The 18,902-nt window shown below is 42.9% G+C and overlaps 3 protein-coding genes across 3 annotated transcripts; 2 read left to right on the forward strand and 1 right to left on the reverse strand.

The window, feature by feature from the left end:
• Positions 1 to 209: 209 nt before the first annotated feature.
• Positions 210 to 4,175, forward strand: LOC139661874 (protein eva-1 homolog A-like). The gene is made up of 2 exons (XM_071540443.1): positions 210 to 407; positions 2,133 to 4,175. The coding sequence occupies exons 1-2, from the start codon at positions 326 to 328 to the stop codon at positions 2,513 to 2,515; spliced, it is 465 nt and encodes a 154-aa protein (XP_071396544.1). The 5' UTR covers positions 210 to 325; the 3' UTR covers positions 2,516 to 4,175.
• Positions 4,176 to 5,017: 842 nt separating this feature from the next.
• On the forward strand, positions 5,018 to 9,412 carry efhc1 (EF-hand domain (C-terminal) containing 1). Its single transcript, XM_071540449.1, has 10 exons — positions 5,018 to 5,080; positions 5,926 to 6,147; positions 6,257 to 6,544; positions 6,710 to 6,859; positions 7,286 to 7,478; positions 7,758 to 7,984; positions 8,257 to 8,397; positions 8,579 to 8,792; positions 8,982 to 9,146; positions 9,322 to 9,412. Exons 1-10 carry the CDS (start codon positions 5,018 to 5,020, stop codon positions 9,351 to 9,353), a joined length of 1,695 nt encoding a protein of 564 aa, XP_071396550.1. The 3' UTR covers positions 9,354 to 9,412.
• A 516-nt stretch (positions 9,413 to 9,928) lies between these two features.
• On the reverse strand, positions 9,929 to 18,695 carry tram2 (translocation associated membrane protein 2). Its single transcript, XM_071540437.1, has 11 exons — positions 18,516 to 18,695; positions 16,601 to 16,664; positions 16,049 to 16,158; positions 14,663 to 14,779; positions 14,434 to 14,492; positions 13,816 to 13,900; positions 13,572 to 13,642; positions 12,921 to 13,025; positions 12,049 to 12,192; positions 11,280 to 11,437; positions 9,929 to 10,787 (listed from the first exon to the last, which is right to left on the reverse strand). Exons 1-11 carry the CDS (start codon positions 18,633 to 18,635, stop codon positions 10,711 to 10,713), a joined length of 1,110 nt encoding a protein of 369 aa, XP_071396538.1. The 5' UTR covers positions 18,636 to 18,695; the 3' UTR covers positions 9,929 to 10,710.
• Between the last annotated feature and the right edge of the window lie 207 nt (positions 18,696 to 18,902).

Here is an 18,902-nt window from a genome sequence, read left to right on the forward strand (position 1 = left end):
AACTTCACGCTGGCTATCTGTCATCGTGTCTGTGGTCACAGATGCTGACCTTTCAGTGTCTGTATGTTTCATCTACAAGTGAAACTTTTCAGGAATGCATGTGTCTGATAATAAAGATGAAAGATACTGAGTGGGCTGGCCCAGAAATCTGGATTGTATCTTTAAATGTATCTTTCCTGTTGTGTCTTCTTTTGAAGAGAGGAAGCGGGTCAGGGAATCCGGCTCTTACTCCGAGGAGGAGAAGTCTTCAGAAGTAGGAGGAGGAAGAGGAGGAGAAGGAGGAGGAGGAGGAGGAGAAGGAGAAAAGCCTCTGCGACCGCCGGACATGAATCCCATCATCAACTCCACCTCCAGCTCCAACATGGCCCTCATTAGCAACGCGCTGGCAGCTTACACCTACGTAGCAGGTAGGGGGAAACGTTGAGATAATGTTGTGTCAACATCAGATTGGTAGGATAAAGACTTTTGACAGCAGGGTGACTTGCGGTTAGAGAGACAATCCTTCAACTGCGGGACTCAGGTCAAAGCCCCGTGTCCAGAATTTCCCTATGGGAATAATTAAAATATCACATTATCACACTAACCCTAACCCAAGGCAGGGAAAGTAAATGAGGATCACTCTCACCTCCCATAATAATAAATGTGACGGTGCCTTTGAGCAAGGCACTTCATCTCAATTGCACCAATGGAGCTGCTCAACATCCACTGAACCAACATCCACTGGGTTTTTTTTATTTATAACTGCATAAATTTGCCGCACCACACATAGTCAATTCTCAGTCAGATACAGAGGTTCTTTACTCTGGAATTCCCACCTTCATATTCCCAAAACATCATCGCCCTTCATCTTAATTTCAAGAACAGATTGGGGGCCAGTCTGAGGAATCAAGCCACCAAATAGCCTCACCCAATAACCCAAGTACCTCTCTGTGAGGTACTTTTATAAGCCCACTTGGGTTTCAAACCTCTCCGGTACATGCCCTGTGTTTTTTTCTTTGGTTTGTAATGTCTTTATTGTTCTTTTTTATGGTGCGAATAAATACAACCTAAAACCTAAAATGTGACGCAAAGTTTTGCCAAAAAGTACTCCAAAAATGTAAAACGCTAGCTAGCGCTTGCTCAATAACTTAGAGTCTGAGTAAAGTACCGCCACCAAATGGTTGGTGGATTAGTAGGTGTTGGATCTTAGTATTCAAGAGCAGTATCAACACAATGTTGATTCTAGGCAAGTGATGTGAGTGACACTGGTATTTGAGCGTACGGTTTCATGTGTGGTGCATGTGGGTGGTACGCTGTACTGTTGTACTGTGGGTAAAATCCCCTGTTTCCCTTTTCATGGGACTGAGAGGCGGGTAAATGTGGGCTAGAGGAATGTAGATGTTAAGCAGAGATACCTGACTACACACACTCAAACACACACACACACACACTGTCAGTCACCTGCTCCAGCCAGCTGCTAAAACACTGGGGTCTTTCCTGTTATATTACCTCCCACTCTGTCATCCAAATAAACACTTTATGCATGGTGAAACACACAGAGCGTACAGTCAAATAAATACACACTCCGCATATTGTACATAGGCTAAGGGCTAGGGATGTAGTGGCTAAACCTGCACACTGTTTTCCCCTAACTTTTTACTTCTGAAAATGTTTACCCACCTTTTTAAGCTGCCATACAATTTAATGATATGCATTTATGGTATCTAAATGACATGAAAGTAGGGCCTTTTCAAGAAAGTAAAACTTAGACTGACTAAAAACTAAAAAATATATTTTTTTGTTTATATTTGTAGTTTAACCTTTTCATTTAGTGCTTGATCACTGTCCCAGCTGAATCACTGTTGTGTCCTACATGTCATTTCCAGTCTCAGCAGGCATGGCAACACAAGCACATAGTCATATGAGCTGTAACTCTGCAGCCAGTGAGCCTGACAGTGTAGTGAAACGTTTTATAACAGAGCTGGCAGAACAGGTCGGAGGAAAATGAGTTTTCGCACCAAAGACTTTAAGAGGGGGAGACCCGACACAAGTCAGACGGATTTGATTAAGCATTTGACATGTGTTCTGTAAGAGATCAACTAAATATAACTCTCTCTCTCTCTGTATCTATCTGTCACTCTCTCCCACGCCAGACCACCCAGAGCGGGCGGCGCTCTTCTTCGTCTGCGGCGTGTGCCTGGGCCTCTTCCTCACCCTCTTCGCCCTTGTGGTGCAGATCTCCTGCCGCACCGACTGCCAGCCCCGCCGGCGGCCCGCCGCCACCAAGAAGCGGGCGCGCCCCGCCGACTCGTCCTCCGACTCCAGCGACTCGGACTCGGACTGGGACACCACCTCGGACCTGTCGGCGCGGCGGCACCGGCGCTTCGAGCGCACGCTGAACATGAACGTGTTCACGTCGGCCGAGGAGCTGGAGAGGGCGCAGCGGCTCGAGGAGAGGGAGCGCATCATCCGGGAGATCTGGATGAACGGCCAGCCCGACATCCCCGGGACGCGCAGCCTCAACCGGTATTACTGAGGACCGCCCGTTTGGGGAGGGGGGGGGCGGCCGCTGATCGGACTTGACTCGAGCTAAATATAAAAGGACGCACTTGGGCTGAAAGGGGTGAGAGACTAGTCCCCTTTGAATCTTTCTAAGCAAGTGTGCAACAGATTTGGACCCACACTGGGAGATGTGGCAGATTTGGGAGGATATGCCTCTCCCTGTGGGTGCTATAAGCTAGACCCCACTCAGTAAGAGAATAAGCTCCCACTCTGCATGGTAAGCTTGGCCAGAAACCTGCCTCTTATTGGTGGAAGCTAGAGGTGGAAGGCCGTCTGCTGCACTGCCCCGCCTGTGACCTCACCGCAGGCCCTTATTGAAGCGGGGATTTATGGGATAGCTGCCTTAGACACACACAGGACTACATGGCGACTGAAGGACCAATGCCTCGTACCTGAAAGACGATGACGCTTGCAGCTTGCTTTACGCTCAGTACCCTCCAGTATTCAAGTGGGGAGTTTCAAAGAGAATCTGGACGGTGGGACAAGAGAAGAAGAACAATGTTAGACAATCTTTCCACGGTCAATAACCAATGCTGCCTTTTGAACTTTATAAAAAAACCAAAAGATGTTGTTTTTGGGAATTCATCTCAGCCCTTATGAAATCTATTTTATAATATTTAATAGTTTATTGTTGTTGTGTATTTTTTGTTCTCAATTATGGTTTATTATGAGATATTTTTATACTTGGCGAAGGTTGTCTGGCACCTCAGGGATGCAATCCTAGTGTTTCTGTGTCTGGTTGATGTATTTGCTTCCTAAGAAGGGGATCAGTCCATGTCAACAGCTGTGTCAGCATTTAAAACAGAAAAAGAATTAGAGATATCATGTCGAGAGCCTCAAAGAGGTTTAGTGATTTGAACCTTATTTTTTCATTCAAAGTGCAGTGCCTTGCCTAGCTATCAAGAAGTCATTGGCGTCAAGAATGCAGTTGGTTTATCGCTTACTGACTGGTGAGATGATCCATCGATCCCAAGCTGATCTGATCTTTCTGTGTATTCCCTTTCTCTATTATTGTTGCTTTGTTAAATGGGCATATGTACACTCTGAATGGAAATGGTGAATGTCTCTGTCAAACATTGCACTTGCTATCTCACCAGATGGATAACGTACATCATCAGATCATGCCAGTTTTGTATCAGCAACAAAGGATTACTGTGATCCTCGATACTAGTTAGGGTTCCCTCATTGAAAACCATGGGACTTGTAGTTCCTGTGTCCACTGATCCCCTCTTTTAAAGATGCTAGTGCTGAACAGATGCTTATGGGAAGTGCTGGTCATGGCCATCTGTAGAAGGAGCCAGTGCTGTGAAAAGAGGTTCCCAGTGGACATGCAACCTGAGTCTCTTAAATCATGTTGCCAATTGAATAATATAAGCTATTGTCAATCCAGTTCTGTTTGCGTTGCACTGGATTCAACTATAGAAAAATTCTAGTTTTCATAAAAAGCTTGGTATTTTCCTGACTTGAGAGAGTTGAATTGAGAGTACACAGGACATATTAGGGTCATCCACATTAAGACTGCCACTTTGTATGGTTTTTACTAAGACAGTTTTTTTGTTTCAATTTGAATGGGACTAAAATGTGCCAATAGCTGGTAAAGTGAGACCAAAATATGACTCCTGTGCTTGGAATAAACTGTGTTGAAAAATAAGCTGTCTACTTAATCTTTTGCATTTCCTCTTGAAAAGAAAGTTTTCATTTATTGTTTCCTCAAATATGCATGATGCTTGTGTTAGCCCTCAAGAAAAGGAACTGTGGTTCCCATAATTAATTTTAGGATATTATACAAATATCACAGTAGGAATATAATAGAAATATTATAGTGATACCACATGAAATGAAAAAAAACAACATACCAGAGAGTACAATGAAATCTTTATAAACTCACCTATAAGCACCGCAGACACCCTTTAAGTCCTATAGGGATATTACAGCCTAGTGTTTTTTGCTTTAGGGAAAATATAAGCGTTGCTCGCCCTCTGGTGGTAAAGGTTGGGTACTTCACTTTGTATAAATTACATGATCTGAAATGAATACCTAAATTACCTAATCATAGCAAAATTATTGGAAGCCATGCCAGATAAATTGCAGGCATGAGTCTTTGTTTTGTTAATTAGTAGGTTGTTCGCCAGAGGTGCTGATTTATTTAGGCGAGGAATTCATTATATTGGATAAACAAATTTAATATATATTTTTAATAATCAGTGTTAAAGAGTTCAATACATCTTGTATTTCTAATCCAGATAGTTACTTTATTTCCTGGTTTCTTCATTCTGAATTTCACCTAGGCTACTTTATAGTAATTGACCTATTTGTTTGCTTTTTCTAAGGAAATTGTTGCCATTCTAGTTTCCATGGATACCACAAACTAACCACTGGTAGCCTGTGGCTAGCGAGCTAGACCGTCTACAAAATGCAGTAGAGAGTCCTATTTAATATCTTCTGAAGACTGAAAATAAATACTACAAGGCTAACAATGTCCATAAATACTGGCCATGGTTTGCCATTTTTACCTGGAAACACTTTCCGAGATGTAACGGTAAGAATGTAACGTTAAACTCAGTGAATGTCTTCTGAAGTTCTGTTACCGTGGACTAACTTAAGCTATTTTACCGTTAGCTATCTTTAAGTCGAAGTTAGTTAACTAGCTAGGACGTTAGTTGTTAACGTTAGTTGCATTCTCATTCTGTTATCTTGACTGCTTCCTGCTTAATGTGGCTTAACTTAATTGGGTCACAAATTTTTCAATGCCCTGTCGGTGTTCACCATGATCTACTTACTACAGTATTATAGTAATCATAGTGGCAACTCATGAATCTTCATGTTAATTAAATATCTGTTGTAACAGAGACAGAATATCAGAGTAACGTATTAACGTGGCCTACAGCATAAAAACGTCAAATGTATTGGGATTTGTGTATAGGCGCCAATTAATTATTAAACGTGGCAATCCGATCTGATAAGATAACCCAATACACAAAGAGAAAAAAACATATGTTTAGAGATATGTTTGACCACATAGCGTTAAATGTATTTGTAGCAGATGACATGCATTTGACATACATTTTCCTGGCCAAAATATATTTGGATATTCTTGCAAATATACAGTATGTTGTCAAAAGCACATATAGGAAGATGTGTTTCTAATGTTCAAAATCCTATATTTTGAATGAATGTAATCATTTTTGTAACATTTTTGGGCCTTTTTTTGTTTATTTTGAAACATATCTCTAAACATATATATCATAAACATATCTATCATCTATCAGTAGTAATAGTGTTGCAAATGATGAGCAGAGCTTCTTGTCATATCATTTAATTTTAACATACTAAGCATGCATTTTGTTTATTCTCTCCTCAATGATGTTTGATGTTTCTGTACAGAAGTCAGCCTTCCATCGGCCCCAGACACTGGCCTATAGGAATGGCTACGCTCTGCCCCGTCGGCCCACTGTGGGCATCGGACAGACTCCTCTCCTGTCAGAGCAGCTGACCCAGCAGGAGATCAGTGACTTGTCCTCTCAGACACCAGACATCACCTATGGCTCCTCCAGCCACAGCAAAGCCCTAGACTTCATCCCTGCTCATGTGGCCTATGACAAGAAGGTATACACCAAACCTGGAAATGCACTCAATAATCATATTTCTTTACTATTTACAAAGATGCATCCGTCCGTGTTTTGTCTATCCTTTCTACCGCTCCCTGGTCTTGTAGGTGCTGCGTTTCTATGCGTACTTCAAAGAGGACGTGCTGTATTCCCCCGACGAGGAGTACCGCGTGCGCCCCGTGGTCGTTCACTACTTCCTGGAGGATGACAGCATGTGCATCATCGAGCCCGTGGTGGAGAACTCTGGGATACCGCAGGGCAAGCTGATCAAACGCCAGCGTCTGCCCAAGAACGAGCGCGGGGAGCACTTCCACTGGAAAGACCTCAACCTGGGCATGGACCTGGAGGTGTACGGGGTCAAGTACCACCTCACACACTGCGACACATACACACAGGTAAACACTCTCTCTCTCTTTCTGTGTCTGGCTCGTTTTGTTATTCTTGTCTCTATCAATTATTTGGATAAGAGGTCAGCTGTTCTTATTGACCTTTGATATTGATGCTGATGTTGTAAACATGAAACTCTCTGTCTGTCTCTCTCTTTCTTTCACCATATACAGGACTTCATGGAAAGTGAAGGCATGATTGTTAATGAACCGAAGCCAATGGCTGTGGACCCTTACATCACACATCGCAACAAACCTCAGCCTTCCTACATCACGCCCACTGACTTCGATGCCCTACACCAGTTCCTCACCATGGACCGCAAGGTAAAGGAAATTCCCTCAATTCCAAACTAACTAGGTAGCCATTATGAACCCTAGTCTGGATAGATAGACACAGAGTGAATGTTACCCTGCAAGTACCCAGATGGCCAATGTGTATCTATGGCAGCAACATCATAACCTAACTGGATAGCTATTATATTGCTACCATTGTGAAAAAACCTTGTAACTCCAGTTTTGGTGATTTTCATGTTTCTACTTGAACTGAAGCTTTATGTCATCCTTTATAGGGTCAAATTCAAAAAAGTTATATTTTTGAGCATTTTCCCCTGTCATTCAAGATCAGCAATGCCAGCAGGAGTCTTTTTGAACAGTAATTTCTTCCCCGAAGAAAATGAACCGATTTCTACCCTGAGAAAACTGCCATACCAGTTCTAATTCCTGGCCATATTTACCCCCCTTCTCCATTAGGTGCTGCGTTTCTTTGCGCTGTGGGACAACGCTGACTCTCTGTACGGGGACACCAGGCCTGTAACCATCCAGTATTACCTGGTGGACGACACGGTGGAGATCAGAGAGGTTCACGAAGCCAACAGCGGCCGAGACCCCTTCCCTGTTCTGATGCGCAGACAGAGGCTGCCCAAGAAAATCAAGCAGGCCTCCGGTGAGACACAACACTGCGTCACTTTTAACTATATTTACTGTCAATGCAGTCAAATACAGTGCAATGCAGTAGAGTAGTTCTTATTTGGATATTTGTATTATGATATATGGGTAATTTTTACCTCCTACTTTCAGCTCTATACAATGATCTTATGGCACCATCCATCCTACTTTGTGTCTTAAAAATATGACATCAGGATGAGACGGCACTTCTTCTTGAAACAGATGCTGTCATAACAGTATAATGGACTCAGTGGTTCCCTTTGTCTCCTCTCTGCAGGGCCCTTCCCTAGCTGTGTGCTGGAGGTCTCACAGCAGGAAGTGGATGAATATTATTCCCCCAAGGACTTCCAGGTGGGTGAGGCGGTGAAGCTGATGGGCCGTCGCTTCCTGCTGTATGACTGCGATGGCTTCACCAAAAGCTACTTCCAGAAGAACCACCCAGAGGTGGAGATGAAGCCCAGGGAGGGGCCAAAGAAGGCTGACACGTTTCGGGACCGGAAGAAGGTGAGAAAACATGAACTACACCCTCAGAAAAAAACATTATACCATTTTTTCTTTTTCTGAGAAGAACACAAGACTAAATGTTTTGGACTTTAGGCACAGATGAGTTCAAATTTCCTAATGGAAAAATCTACTGACAGCCACTGCCTTAGAGGGAGATTATAATCTGTATTATCTGAGGGTATGTGGCTTTGTGGTGTGATAACTAATCCTCTCTTCTTTCTTGTCATCCACCGGTCATTACCTTCTCCTCTCCATGGGCTCCATCCGTACAGGAGGTTCCTCCCTACAATGGTTTCGGTTCACTGGAAGACTCTCTCCAAAACTGCTTGTCTTTAGTCCCTGAGCCTCCCAAGAAGAACATGATCAAGATGCTGGAGAATGACCAGAAAGTGTTGCGCTACGCTGCCAAGCTGGTGAGAATAACGTGTGTTTCAGCTGCCTGTTTGAATCACTAAATTGTACCAGTCAATTAAAAGTTTCAGAATAGACGGGGACCTTGTAGAACAAACGTACTTCTGAGCCACAGACATTTACCAGCATTTGGCTTGTGGCCACAGTTAATTTCCCACCTGTCCCCTGTTGCTGATATCCCAGGACTCCCAGAATCCCCAGGACGAGGGCCGCCGTTTCATGCTCTCCTACTTCCTGGCCGACGACATGATCAGTATTTTTGAAAAGCCCACCCGTAACTCTGGGATCCTCGGTGGCAAGTTCCTGGAAAAGACACGCATGCCCAAGCCGGGCTCTACTGTGGAACATCCTGAGTTCTACTCACCCGCTGACTTCGCTATTGGAGCCACTGTGGAGGGTAAGATTGCTCAGTTGCTCTAACAGCCTGATACAGCCAGATACAGTTTGATTTCAGTTGAATAAAGAACTTAACACCTTCTAAGCAAGAGCTGAGCCTTTTCAACATTGCCCCATAGAATTCACCCATAGGGGATCAATAGAGAATCACAAAAAGTTTCCAGTTTAACCCATCTTTCCCTCCCTTTAGTTTTCAGCCACCGCTTCGTGCTGACTGATGCTGACCACTATGTGCTGAAGTACCTGGAGTCCATCTCAGACCAGATTCCCTCTCAGACTCTGGAGTCTGTGCGCCAGAAGCTGGGCATAGATCCACACCAAGGGACAGCAAATAACCAGCCATTTGACCGAAACGGTAAAATCCAAGCCAATCAGCAACACATACTTTGTTCTAGTATTGTCTGTCAGTTGTTTCAGTAGGTGTCACTCGTTTTCAAAATGGTCAGCATTTCATTTTGGAACAAAACTCTTCTCATGGGTGATAAGTTTACACCCACCGCTTATGCCCTTTCTTCTTCTTTCTTCATCAGGTGATAATGAAGCAGTGGAGCCCTCTTCATGATGTCAAGGCTGGATAGCTTTGGATATTGCCCTCTAGTGTTATTCCCTCTGCAGCAAATGTGACCTTTATCCATTGTTAATGAATTCAAGCCTATTCAGTATGTTTCTTATCATAATAAATTCCCCAACACTGGACAGATGAAGTGATTTGTGTGCTTTGTTCTGCCACCTTCTGGACAATGTATGAAATACAGTCAGAATTTGCTGTTGGTGTGATTGACCTCGAATTACCTTTCCCCCCCCCCCCATTATGAAAGCACACTGAAAATGCAAGATTTATTTATAGCTGGAAAAGAAACTGGGGTGGAACAGGCCTGACCAGATTATTGAAAAATATTTTTGCATATGTTTTTCTTCATTTCTCATTGGCTGTGTTGACACTGACTCTTCGTATACAGTATTTTTCCTCTATAGGTGCAAAATAGACTATGAAGGCTCATTTTTGCCATAATAATGCCTTTTTATTGACAGATGTTGTGTCTAGTGTTGAATAAGAAAATAGAGAAACTGCACCCATCAATGTCATTCACAATAACAGATGAAAGAGTCCACACCTTATTTCAGAAAAATGCATCATTTAATAAAGTAATAAACACATCTTCATCAAAAAACAAAACATGGAATGGCATGCGATAATATCCAACATACATACATGATTCTTATCTGTAAGCGACCAGTGAGAAGTGCAGGCTTTTAGACTGACATGAACCAGCGGGGGGAGCCGAGGTGGCCGCCCCTTTGGTAGGCCAAATATCAAAGACGAACCCGTTCACCACACTACCCTTCCCTGACTAGGTAATGGATAATGTCAAGGCCAGGCTACAGTAAGCCTCTTACTGGCTACCATAGCATCAGTAACATTTTTCTGCACCAATGGACCAGACTAGAAAACAAGCGAAGCCGGCTCTATGACAAGAGCTCAAAACAGCGGCAGCATCAGACAAACACTACAACCAGTACAGTACTTATGTATGAGGATAGGCATTGACACATTCAATATTGACACGCACAGTATACGGAGTGTGTGCCGCATACTGTGTTCACGTTTACATTTTAATCATTCTGTATACAATGGCGCTCCATAGGGTGGGATAGCAGGCGGCGTGGGTGTATAAAAAAAAAACAAAAAAATACTGATATGATGAGAAGAGTAAATGTCTGTCGGGCTCGAGGGATTTCCTTGGATTTCATTTTCCAGCATTCAAGCCTGTGTCTGTAGCGCCTGAGTCCCTGTGACACCTCCGGACATACTCACCAGGAGGCTGATGGCCAGTGGCCACCGGTTTCCCCGCTGTGCTGATGAGAAGCCTTAGCCGGGGCTAAGGCCGCTGTTCAGACTAGCCGTTACGGGTCAGGGCTTAGGGGGCTTTGAGCTTTTTGGTCCGAGGAGAGGCTCCGTTCTCAGCTTTAAGAACGCCGTTTTCATGGTGGCCAACTAGCGGGGAGAGACAGAAGTCAGAAGTCAGGACTTGTACAACACATAATATAATCAGTGTGATCGGGACAAAACAAGACCGCAGGGGGTGATGGGACAAAAATAGGAAAACAAGAACACTCCAATAGGAATTAATCCAAAGGTTTTGTTCAAAAAGCAAGAAATCCTGAAAAAAATAAAATAAAATAAAATCACATCCCAAAATTCTGATTGTCACGACATTAGATTGCCAACAATTTGCAACAGTTGCTGCCTGATTGATCTGTAACTATTAAAGAGTTACTAAACCCCAAACCCAAATCTGTACCTATTGTACTCTAGAGACGGTAATGTCACCTGGCACCAAAGATCAGCTAATAACAGATGGCAATTTCAGTAGCATGTTTTTTTACCATCAAATGTCAGGCCTTACACAGATTTGTGTTTTTAAATAGTCATAAATCATAAATGATATGTATTATGAAAGAGGTGTGAGTGAGTGTCTGTACTCACGCGAGTCTCTCTTCAGCGGTCGTAGGGGTTGCTTGGCGGCAGCCTTCTTGCGAGCGGCCTGTTCGTGTCTGAACTCCCTCCAGCGCCTCAGCTGGAAGCGGATAAACTTCCAGAGCAGCCAGGACTGGGTCAAACATACCAGCAGCAGAACAGTCATCCTACAGGGACCCAAGGTGGAACGGTTAGTGTGTTTTTGTGCATGTGTGTCAGGGTGGAAAATCACAGGTAGAGGAACTGTGGGAGAAGCTATTTTAGCAATGACACCTGAAAGGACGTTCTTTATTGCAGCAATATCCGTTTCGGCAGACAACCAACCATAATTTGGATGTTCTCTTCTGTTCTTAGCTTCTAGTTGGCAGGTAAAATTATTGAAATTGGCTGGTGGATTTATTTTAAAATGGACCTGCCAAAGTTGACAAAAAAATTTACTTTCCTGCCCTGGTGTGTGTGTGTGGAGTAGGGGCTGACTAATAAATTGATGCAAAAATATTGGCTTTCCGAAGATATATCAAAAGCAGCATTTGTTCGATATCTTCTGTTACTGAGAAGATCAGTGCAAAAAACATGAGAAAACTGAGAAGATCAGTGCAAAAAACATGACAAAACACAAACACTTGGCTATTTTTCCCCCAGTTAGTGTATACTAGTCCTTTGAGGGGGAAAAAAAAGAACAATTCTGAACAAAATCAAACAGTACCACTAAAGAAATCATTATCTAAACATGTCAAATATTTTCTTCCTTCCCTGTGTTTACCAGTTTAGCCTTTACCTTATCAGTACAGTGTTGAAGTTGCCCATTTCCCAGTCCAGCCCCTGGTTCTCAGCACGGGCCAAACCAAACCCCACAGCGAGGAACATCAGGGTCAGAGTCACCATCCGTGTAAACACAAAGCTGACCGCCCACAGGTTAAACCTGAGCCATGACACAAAGTGAAGCAGTGGTCAGTAGGAAAGCGGGTACACTGTGAACTCCAGCCAATGGTCACCATAAGAACCAACCGGCAAAATCAACCAAACAAGGCGACAATAAACATGTTGTCATCCATAAATGAGGCAGTTACTCCCAGGGGTGCAAACACAGAGGTCAAAAATGAGAGATTTTTGAAATATTAATGTTTAAAAGTCAATTTCTAGTAAATTATTTAATGAGAATATATCAAAAACTAACTCTTTACTAACTCAAATGAATGTCACTAAAAAGTCATTGTAAGGGTAACTTTGATTCAAAGGATGAAGTATTGAGGAAAAAATATGTATTAAGTACATTAACAAGGCAACAATAAACATGTCGTGACCTGCAACTGAACCATGTAGTAATCAAGCAGCAATACCCCCCAATTGTATAGTATAGTATAGAATATATTGTATATGTACTACAAGTGTATCTCATTCTCCTTAGGATAAATAACAAGTTTGGTGTCAATAGGTCAAAAAGTGAAAAAGCCTTAAGGGAAAAAATGCTTGTCCAAGAAATTCTAAATAATGGAAAATCCAATACGGCATACACTGATGGTCCTAGAGGCAAATTTGTAATATGTGCACCACTGCATGTCATGTCAATCGAACTTACTGTGTGGGAGACATTGGCTTGTTAATTTTTTTAACCGTTAAAACTTAGCATGAAAATGGCGAGACACGCACATTTTCTGGTGGTTCTCGTCAGTGAAGTAGAAGAGCCTGGCGATGTGGAAGCCCAGCTCCGACACGTACTGGAGGAAGAGGAGCACCAGTCCCACACGGCTCAAACTACAGCGGAGAGGAGAGAGAGGCGGTGGGTCAGAGGGGTTGATGGCAGAGGCGGAGAGCAGGGGGATCAGGTGGAAAAAGGAAATAACACACCGGTGGGGTACATCCTCATAGGTTTCCATGGATACCATGTACTTTTAGATTGTTGATAAACCAAATCTAATAATCTGTTTTGCAAATCATATTACTATTATTTAGACAGGCTGTCGCTAATAGAGTAGCTGTATCCCAGAAGTACCTTGATTCCCTGTTTGTATCAATACTAAAATAAATGGATATATGCTCTATCATGTCACCATATCATATGTTAATCTTATTGTGAAATAATTTCCAGAACATTACAGATACAAAGTAAAGTGGAGCCTCTATGGTCTAGTAATGCAATGGAACAAAATATAGCTCTGCTGCTAAAGATAAATGTCTTTCATGGTTCAAACTTCTGTGTTTTCCATTATTATTTCCTCATTTTCCATGGACTTGTCTTTGAATGTTCATGTTTTCCAGGAACTCTGCGTCTTTCAAAGAGTCCCTCAGCCGGATGCTTACTTTAACAAATAGGCTGCGGAGATGTGCAGCAGGTACAGGCAGATGTACTGGAGCTGACGAGGAATCTCCTCCTGGAAGACAAACGGCCTTTATTTGCATAGGTATTTTCTTGGATACATCCTGGATCCTTTTTTTCTTTTCTCTCTCGCTCACTGTCTCACACACACGCACACACAAAAACACACACGCAGCTTATCTAGCCGCGCTCCAGAACTCCTCCAGTTCCCATGGCCTCCCTACTGACCTTGCGTACTTTCTGGAAGTAGAGCTCTGGCAAGGCATGGAGCCAGTAGGCCAGCTGAGTGAGGTAGAAGAACTTCACCTGAAACCTGGACCAAAGCGAGAGAGAGAGAGAGGGGGGGGGGTTACTGAAACAGTCACTGCACACATGTAAGGAAAGGTTGATAAGCTAGAAGGCAGAAACTGTGTACAGCTGGGAAACTGTATTGCATATTAAGGTCTACAAGTATGGGTCCACACAAAAGTATGAGTATTTACAATAAGGTCATCAATGATTTCAATTTCTTTAAGTCTGAAAATCATATTATATGGCAGTTTTTAATATTTTTTTACTGCAGTATAATCAATAAACAATCTGAATGTGGAAGAAAGCCATGTGAACTCACTAGGTGGCATCAAAAAGTCAACTTTCCAAAAAATGTATTGTTCATAAAATATAGTTTGCATTGGGAAAAACTAAGAAGCTTTGAATATGCCATGCATAATCTAAAAAAAAAAGTGCAATATTGTATTTTTTGGCGTATTTCCCAGCCCTAAAACTATGTACTGATTTTATTATCCAAATATTCCACGATGAAATATGAAACTGTAGTCGTTCTAATTTCCATATCATCAGTCATACCTGAGGTGTACATGGGGATAGTTCTCCCAAAGGCTGCTGGGATGCAGGAGGTATCCCTCCTGTGTGAAGAAATTACAGAGAAGAATCCTTCAGAAAAATGCTTCAACTGTCTTTCATTTGTGTGTGTGTGTGTGTGTGTGTAAGTTAAGAGTGTGTGTGATATTGCCTCCAGTGGGGAGTAGTACACTGAATACATTTCTTTGACTTAAGTGTAAATAATCAGTCTCACTGTTATGAGGATGTAGAGGCTCCACACACTCGACACCAAGTGAAACACGCACAGTTGGCCCGACTCATTGAACTTGTTATTCTTGCTCTTGGAGAGATGGAGACGCCGGTTCACTTTCTGCAAGGGGGGGGGGGGGGGGACAATACGACAGATCATGTGAACGGAGCGGGATCCAGACATCGCGGGTGGCACGTCTGATGACAATAGAACCAGATCAAGCTCCTGTTATGGCAAGTGACAGCGCCTGGTTACGTAAAAAAAAACAACCTTTCATTATCACGCACAAGGAAGTGCAGGGTGATAGGAATACCTGGGCTGACAAAAGGCGGCGGCAGCTATTTATGGCTGCTCCTCCAAACGCACGTCAGACAAAAGTCTTCCATTCAAGACGTAACCCTTTGGAAAGCGTGACGGCGGTGCCAAAATAAAATCTCATTCCTCATCGCTGGCCTATTTCTAAACAATTGCTCAAGGCCTCATACTTTCGCGGGGCGCAAATGCGACTCTCTTCCTTTCTCCACAGCTCTATCTATCCTAAGAGCATTAGAGAAGGTCTGAGAAATGTCAGCCTGTTTTTTTTGGTCCATTTAAGTCTCTAAAACAGGCAGCAGAGTGCTCCCATTTCTTTTTTATTCAGTGGATTTTTAACTATCCTGGTCAAAAAGTCCTTTTCAGTATCACAAAGTGCATTTAGATACACACACTATTAGGAATAGTAATGCATATCCTGGTTTAAGTCTTATCCAGGATAAGATGTTTACATGCATCTTCATATTCCTGTATAGAATATTCCAATGTTACCATGGAAACAGTAAACAGCCTCTAAAGTATCCAGGCTATATTTGTATTCCTCAGCTATCATTCAGGTTCCTCATCGCTGCAAAAACAGTGTATCTGAATTATGCCAAACACAGCAAGATGTTTACCCAAGATGAAAATCGACTTCTTGAGTTTCCCCAAATATGAATGGGATATCAGTGTGCATGTAAACACACCTATTATTGTTCAATGACACAATGGCAGGTTTCAGCCAAGCAATCTGATTCCAGCCTCGCTGATAACTCCCATGAAGCAAAGCTATTGGTTGCTTTACCAACTGAAGGGAGCTATTTAGCAACATTTCTTGATTTCTCCTGCTTTTTAACAACTTTGGAGAAGACTCTTCAGACAGTACATGTGTTGCATAAAAGCTATAGTATGCCAGAGGATATTATACGCCCCTGGGTGCTTAGCCGCATCACATTCAGACCCATAATCACCATAAAGAACGCCCTCTCTCTGGTATTACTGCCACAGTAACATCTGCCACGCTTTTCTCTTGAATCTCCTGACCTGGATGTCCAGCCCTACCCATGATGCATTGTGCTCCAGTGACAGGCTACTCACATCCAGGACATACTCCTGCACTACCGCATGGAGGATGATGGTGATGAAGAAATAGAAGAGGATGGTGGCGCAGTCCTTCCATCCATACTGGTACAGCGTCACCTCTCCCTCTAAACACACAGAGGAAGGGACAAATTACAGTGTTTGTTAAACGCACAGTGTGTTTGCACTCAGAGGTGTGGTATGCATCCTGAAGTAATGGAAATTGTGTTTGCAATCAGAATCAAACAGCAGTAATATAATGATGACATATGCAAGAAAAATCACACTCTTAAAATAGCTGCAGAAGTGCAACTGTGACATGTTTTAAGTGCAAAATGGATAGGCAGGCCAACCACTGTGTATTAAAATCTATTTATTAGTTTAAAAAGTTAAGAGCAACATTTTGGCATTGGATTCCTGCATTACATTTGTAACTTTTGCAATGAGCTGTCATTTTAATGGAGAGTGTGTGGCGCCTATCCACTTTAAACAACTGAACAGCCGTGTTGGCCTTGTTCATTACAACATGCTGTGTCTGCTGTTGAACAATGTATGAACTGCACTGCATACCTGGTGATAGTGTGCTGACATTGTACTGAGGCTGAATGAACAGTATGGCCGTCTTGGCTGTTGCCTGGAAATTACATGAGATGGTAATTAGCAGCATATTTAAATGAAGCCGTCTTCCGAGAGGCCTCGCATTCATGCAGGTGTGTGTGTGTGGAGGGGGGAAGAGAGTGGAGGGGGGAAGAGGGTGGAGGGGGGAAGAGCGTGGGGTGGTGGGGGAAGAGGGTGGGGTGAGAATCCAAACATTTCAGAATTTATATCATCACACAATCCTCCCCTCTGGCGTTGTAATCGGATGCTGGGAGGTGAATTCCTAAAGGTGACGGTGCTGAGCTGATGAAAAACCTGGCTGGCATGACAAGGCTTGCATTGACCCGAGACGCTGCTACTTCCACTTGGAAGCTCAGATGCACAGGTTCCTAAACTTTCTCATGTCAAGCACCCACAAACAGATCTGCATTAGACCACTGACCACCAAGGGATAAGACTTTGCCCCAAGGAACCCCATCTGAGAAGCTGCTTATTGTTAGATATGGCTTGATACAGAATCATTAGAGTGCAACCAATGAGAAAACAGTCCTCCTTGTCATTGCGCTAACGTCTAGTGTCTGAAATAACACTCAAAAACGTCCTCTTTTTGCAGAGGGACCGGTTTGGACCCCTCAAAGACCCCCGGTGGCCCCCGAACCCCAGTTTGGGAACCACTGCTCGAGTGCAACAAGTCACCAGCATTCCTTGCGCGCCGGGGCCACAGGTGCCTTGTCAACGTCAAAGTCCCGAGTTCACAAGACCAGATACTACACTGCTGTTCTCTTTTTCCGAAACCTGAAAACTGAAGGAAATCCCCTTCCCAATTTAAATACAGCCAGCTATGCAATCATAGCCGAGATTCCGGATTGAAACTTTGCTAAATAAGCAAATCGCGGCCTGGCAATGTACTTTAGCGCATTTATGTCAAACTATTATGTAATCTAAGAGCTAAATAATACAATTAGCATGTGTCAGTGGTGAAATCCCCTCAGACTAAAGTAGTTTTAGCCCACAGCAGCAGCAGCTCAGAGATTGAGACGTGGCAGTTAACTACCAGTGTCAAGACAGTGAGACTAAACACAGACTCCACTTCCGGTTATACCTTTCAAAATAAAACATTTAGTGGTGTACACGTATTGTAATGAATTGTGTGTTATGGCGATGCTTTTATTTTGAAGGCAAAAACGCCTAACCTCTCGTCTTATTCTGGCTACCTGTGAAAGTTTGACGCAGCTGTGTTAACTGAGGATCAAATTGTTGCAGCGGGCTCTTTCCTGGCGACTAGAATCAAGACACTTTTGGGGGTAAAATATGGGGTGAAGTCGTCGATAAGGAAACATAATCAGTGTATAAGTTTGGAGTAGAAACGAGCATGCTGACGGCAGTTTAGTTTTGTGGCCCAATTCACCAAATTGTCAAGTTTATACTAATTGCCAGTGTCCCGTTACAACAGCTGATCTGACAAAACCAATTTTAAAAGACACCTCATTTGGGATTAAAGTATGACGAGAAAGACGCCGAATAGTCTCAACATGTAACGTGACAATAAAAAGTCTAATGTTGCAGTTTGTAGCCTGCTCTTGTCAGCTTTAGCTCAGTATGAGACAAAAGTTGCTACTTTGACTGCGAACACAAAGTAACATTCATTGTTCACAAAACTTGTAAAACTGCAGCAAGGTATCAAGCAGCCACCATATCCGCGGAACTCAATACACTGATAGAGAGCCCAGATGCAGTCAAACAAGCGACACTTCTGCAAAACAAAATCATTTTGAACGAATAAGAGATTTCACGTCAGCTAACTAGATCTGAGAATCTGCAGCAGACTTGCCAACTTAAAACAGCTGAGCGAGACGAGGGAAAAAATGAGAATCTGAGTTCATCTCACCTCAAACATCAGTCCAATCAGAATGAAAATCACCAAACTAAAGACGATGTCGGCATGGTTTTGAATTAAGAACTCCTGGCTGAAGAAAGGATAACTCTTGTTTCTTCGGCGAAATGCCATTTCAGCACAATAGGATTTTTTCCTACTATTTTCTAAATCAGAAATTTTTTCTGACTACGAAGTTCAGGAGTTAACTTTCTCATTGACCTGCGCATGCGCCACGTCTTAAAGGGAGAGTGCCATAAATTCCTTCTTTGAGGCCATTTTCACAAGTGTGTAGTCTGACATGACAAGTTACATTTCAAGATATGACAGCCTGTGTCCACACAGAGCAATCAAGTTTTAATTTATAGCATCTTAAAAAAGGTCAAATTCCTGTACCATAAA

Source organism: Centroberyx affinis, unplaced genomic scaffold (genome assembly GCF_046629955.1).
Source record: "Centroberyx affinis isolate AG114_WGS23_722 - 3 ecotype Tasmania unplaced genomic scaffold, CSIRO-AGI_Caff_v1 ptg003635l_1, whole genome shotgun sequence".
NCBI classification, from domain to species: Eukaryota; Metazoa; Chordata; class Actinopteri; order Beryciformes; family Berycidae; genus Centroberyx; species Centroberyx affinis.

Excerpts from the sequence above, each read along its gene's own strand:
- LOC139661874 (XM_071540443.1), top strand. The coding sequence starts at position 326 with ATGAATCCCATCATCAACTCCACCTCCAGCTCCAACATGGCCCTCATT. Across the intron at positions 408-2,132 it reads AGCTTACACCTACGTAGCAG|ACCACCCAGAGCGGGCGGCG; the intron begins GTAGGGGGAAAC and ends CTCCCACGCCAG.
- efhc1 (XM_071540449.1), top strand. The coding sequence starts at position 5,018 with ATGTCCATAAATACTGGCCATGGTTTGCCATTTTTACCTGGAAACACT. Across the intron at positions 7,985-8,256 it reads CGTTTCGGGACCGGAAGAAG|GAGGTTCCTCCCTACAATGG; the intron begins GTGAGAAAACAT and ends CCATCCGTACAG. Across the intron at positions 9,147-9,321 it reads CCAGCCATTTGACCGAAACG|GTGATAATGAAGCAGTGGAG; the intron begins GTAAAATCCAAG and ends TTTCTTCATCAG.
- tram2 (XM_071540437.1), bottom strand. The coding sequence starts at position 18,635 with ATGGCATTTCGCCGAAGAAACAAGAGTTATCCTTTCTTCAGCCAGGAG. Across the intron at positions 13,643-13,815 it reads ACTTCCAGAAAGTACGCAAG|GAGGAGATTCCTCGTCAGCT; the intron begins GTCAGTAGGGAG and ends TTTGTCTTCCAG. Across the intron at positions 10,788-11,279 it reads ACCGCTGAAGAGAGACTCGC|TTGGCCACCATGAAAACGGC; the intron begins GTGAGTACAGAC and ends TCTCCCCGCTAG.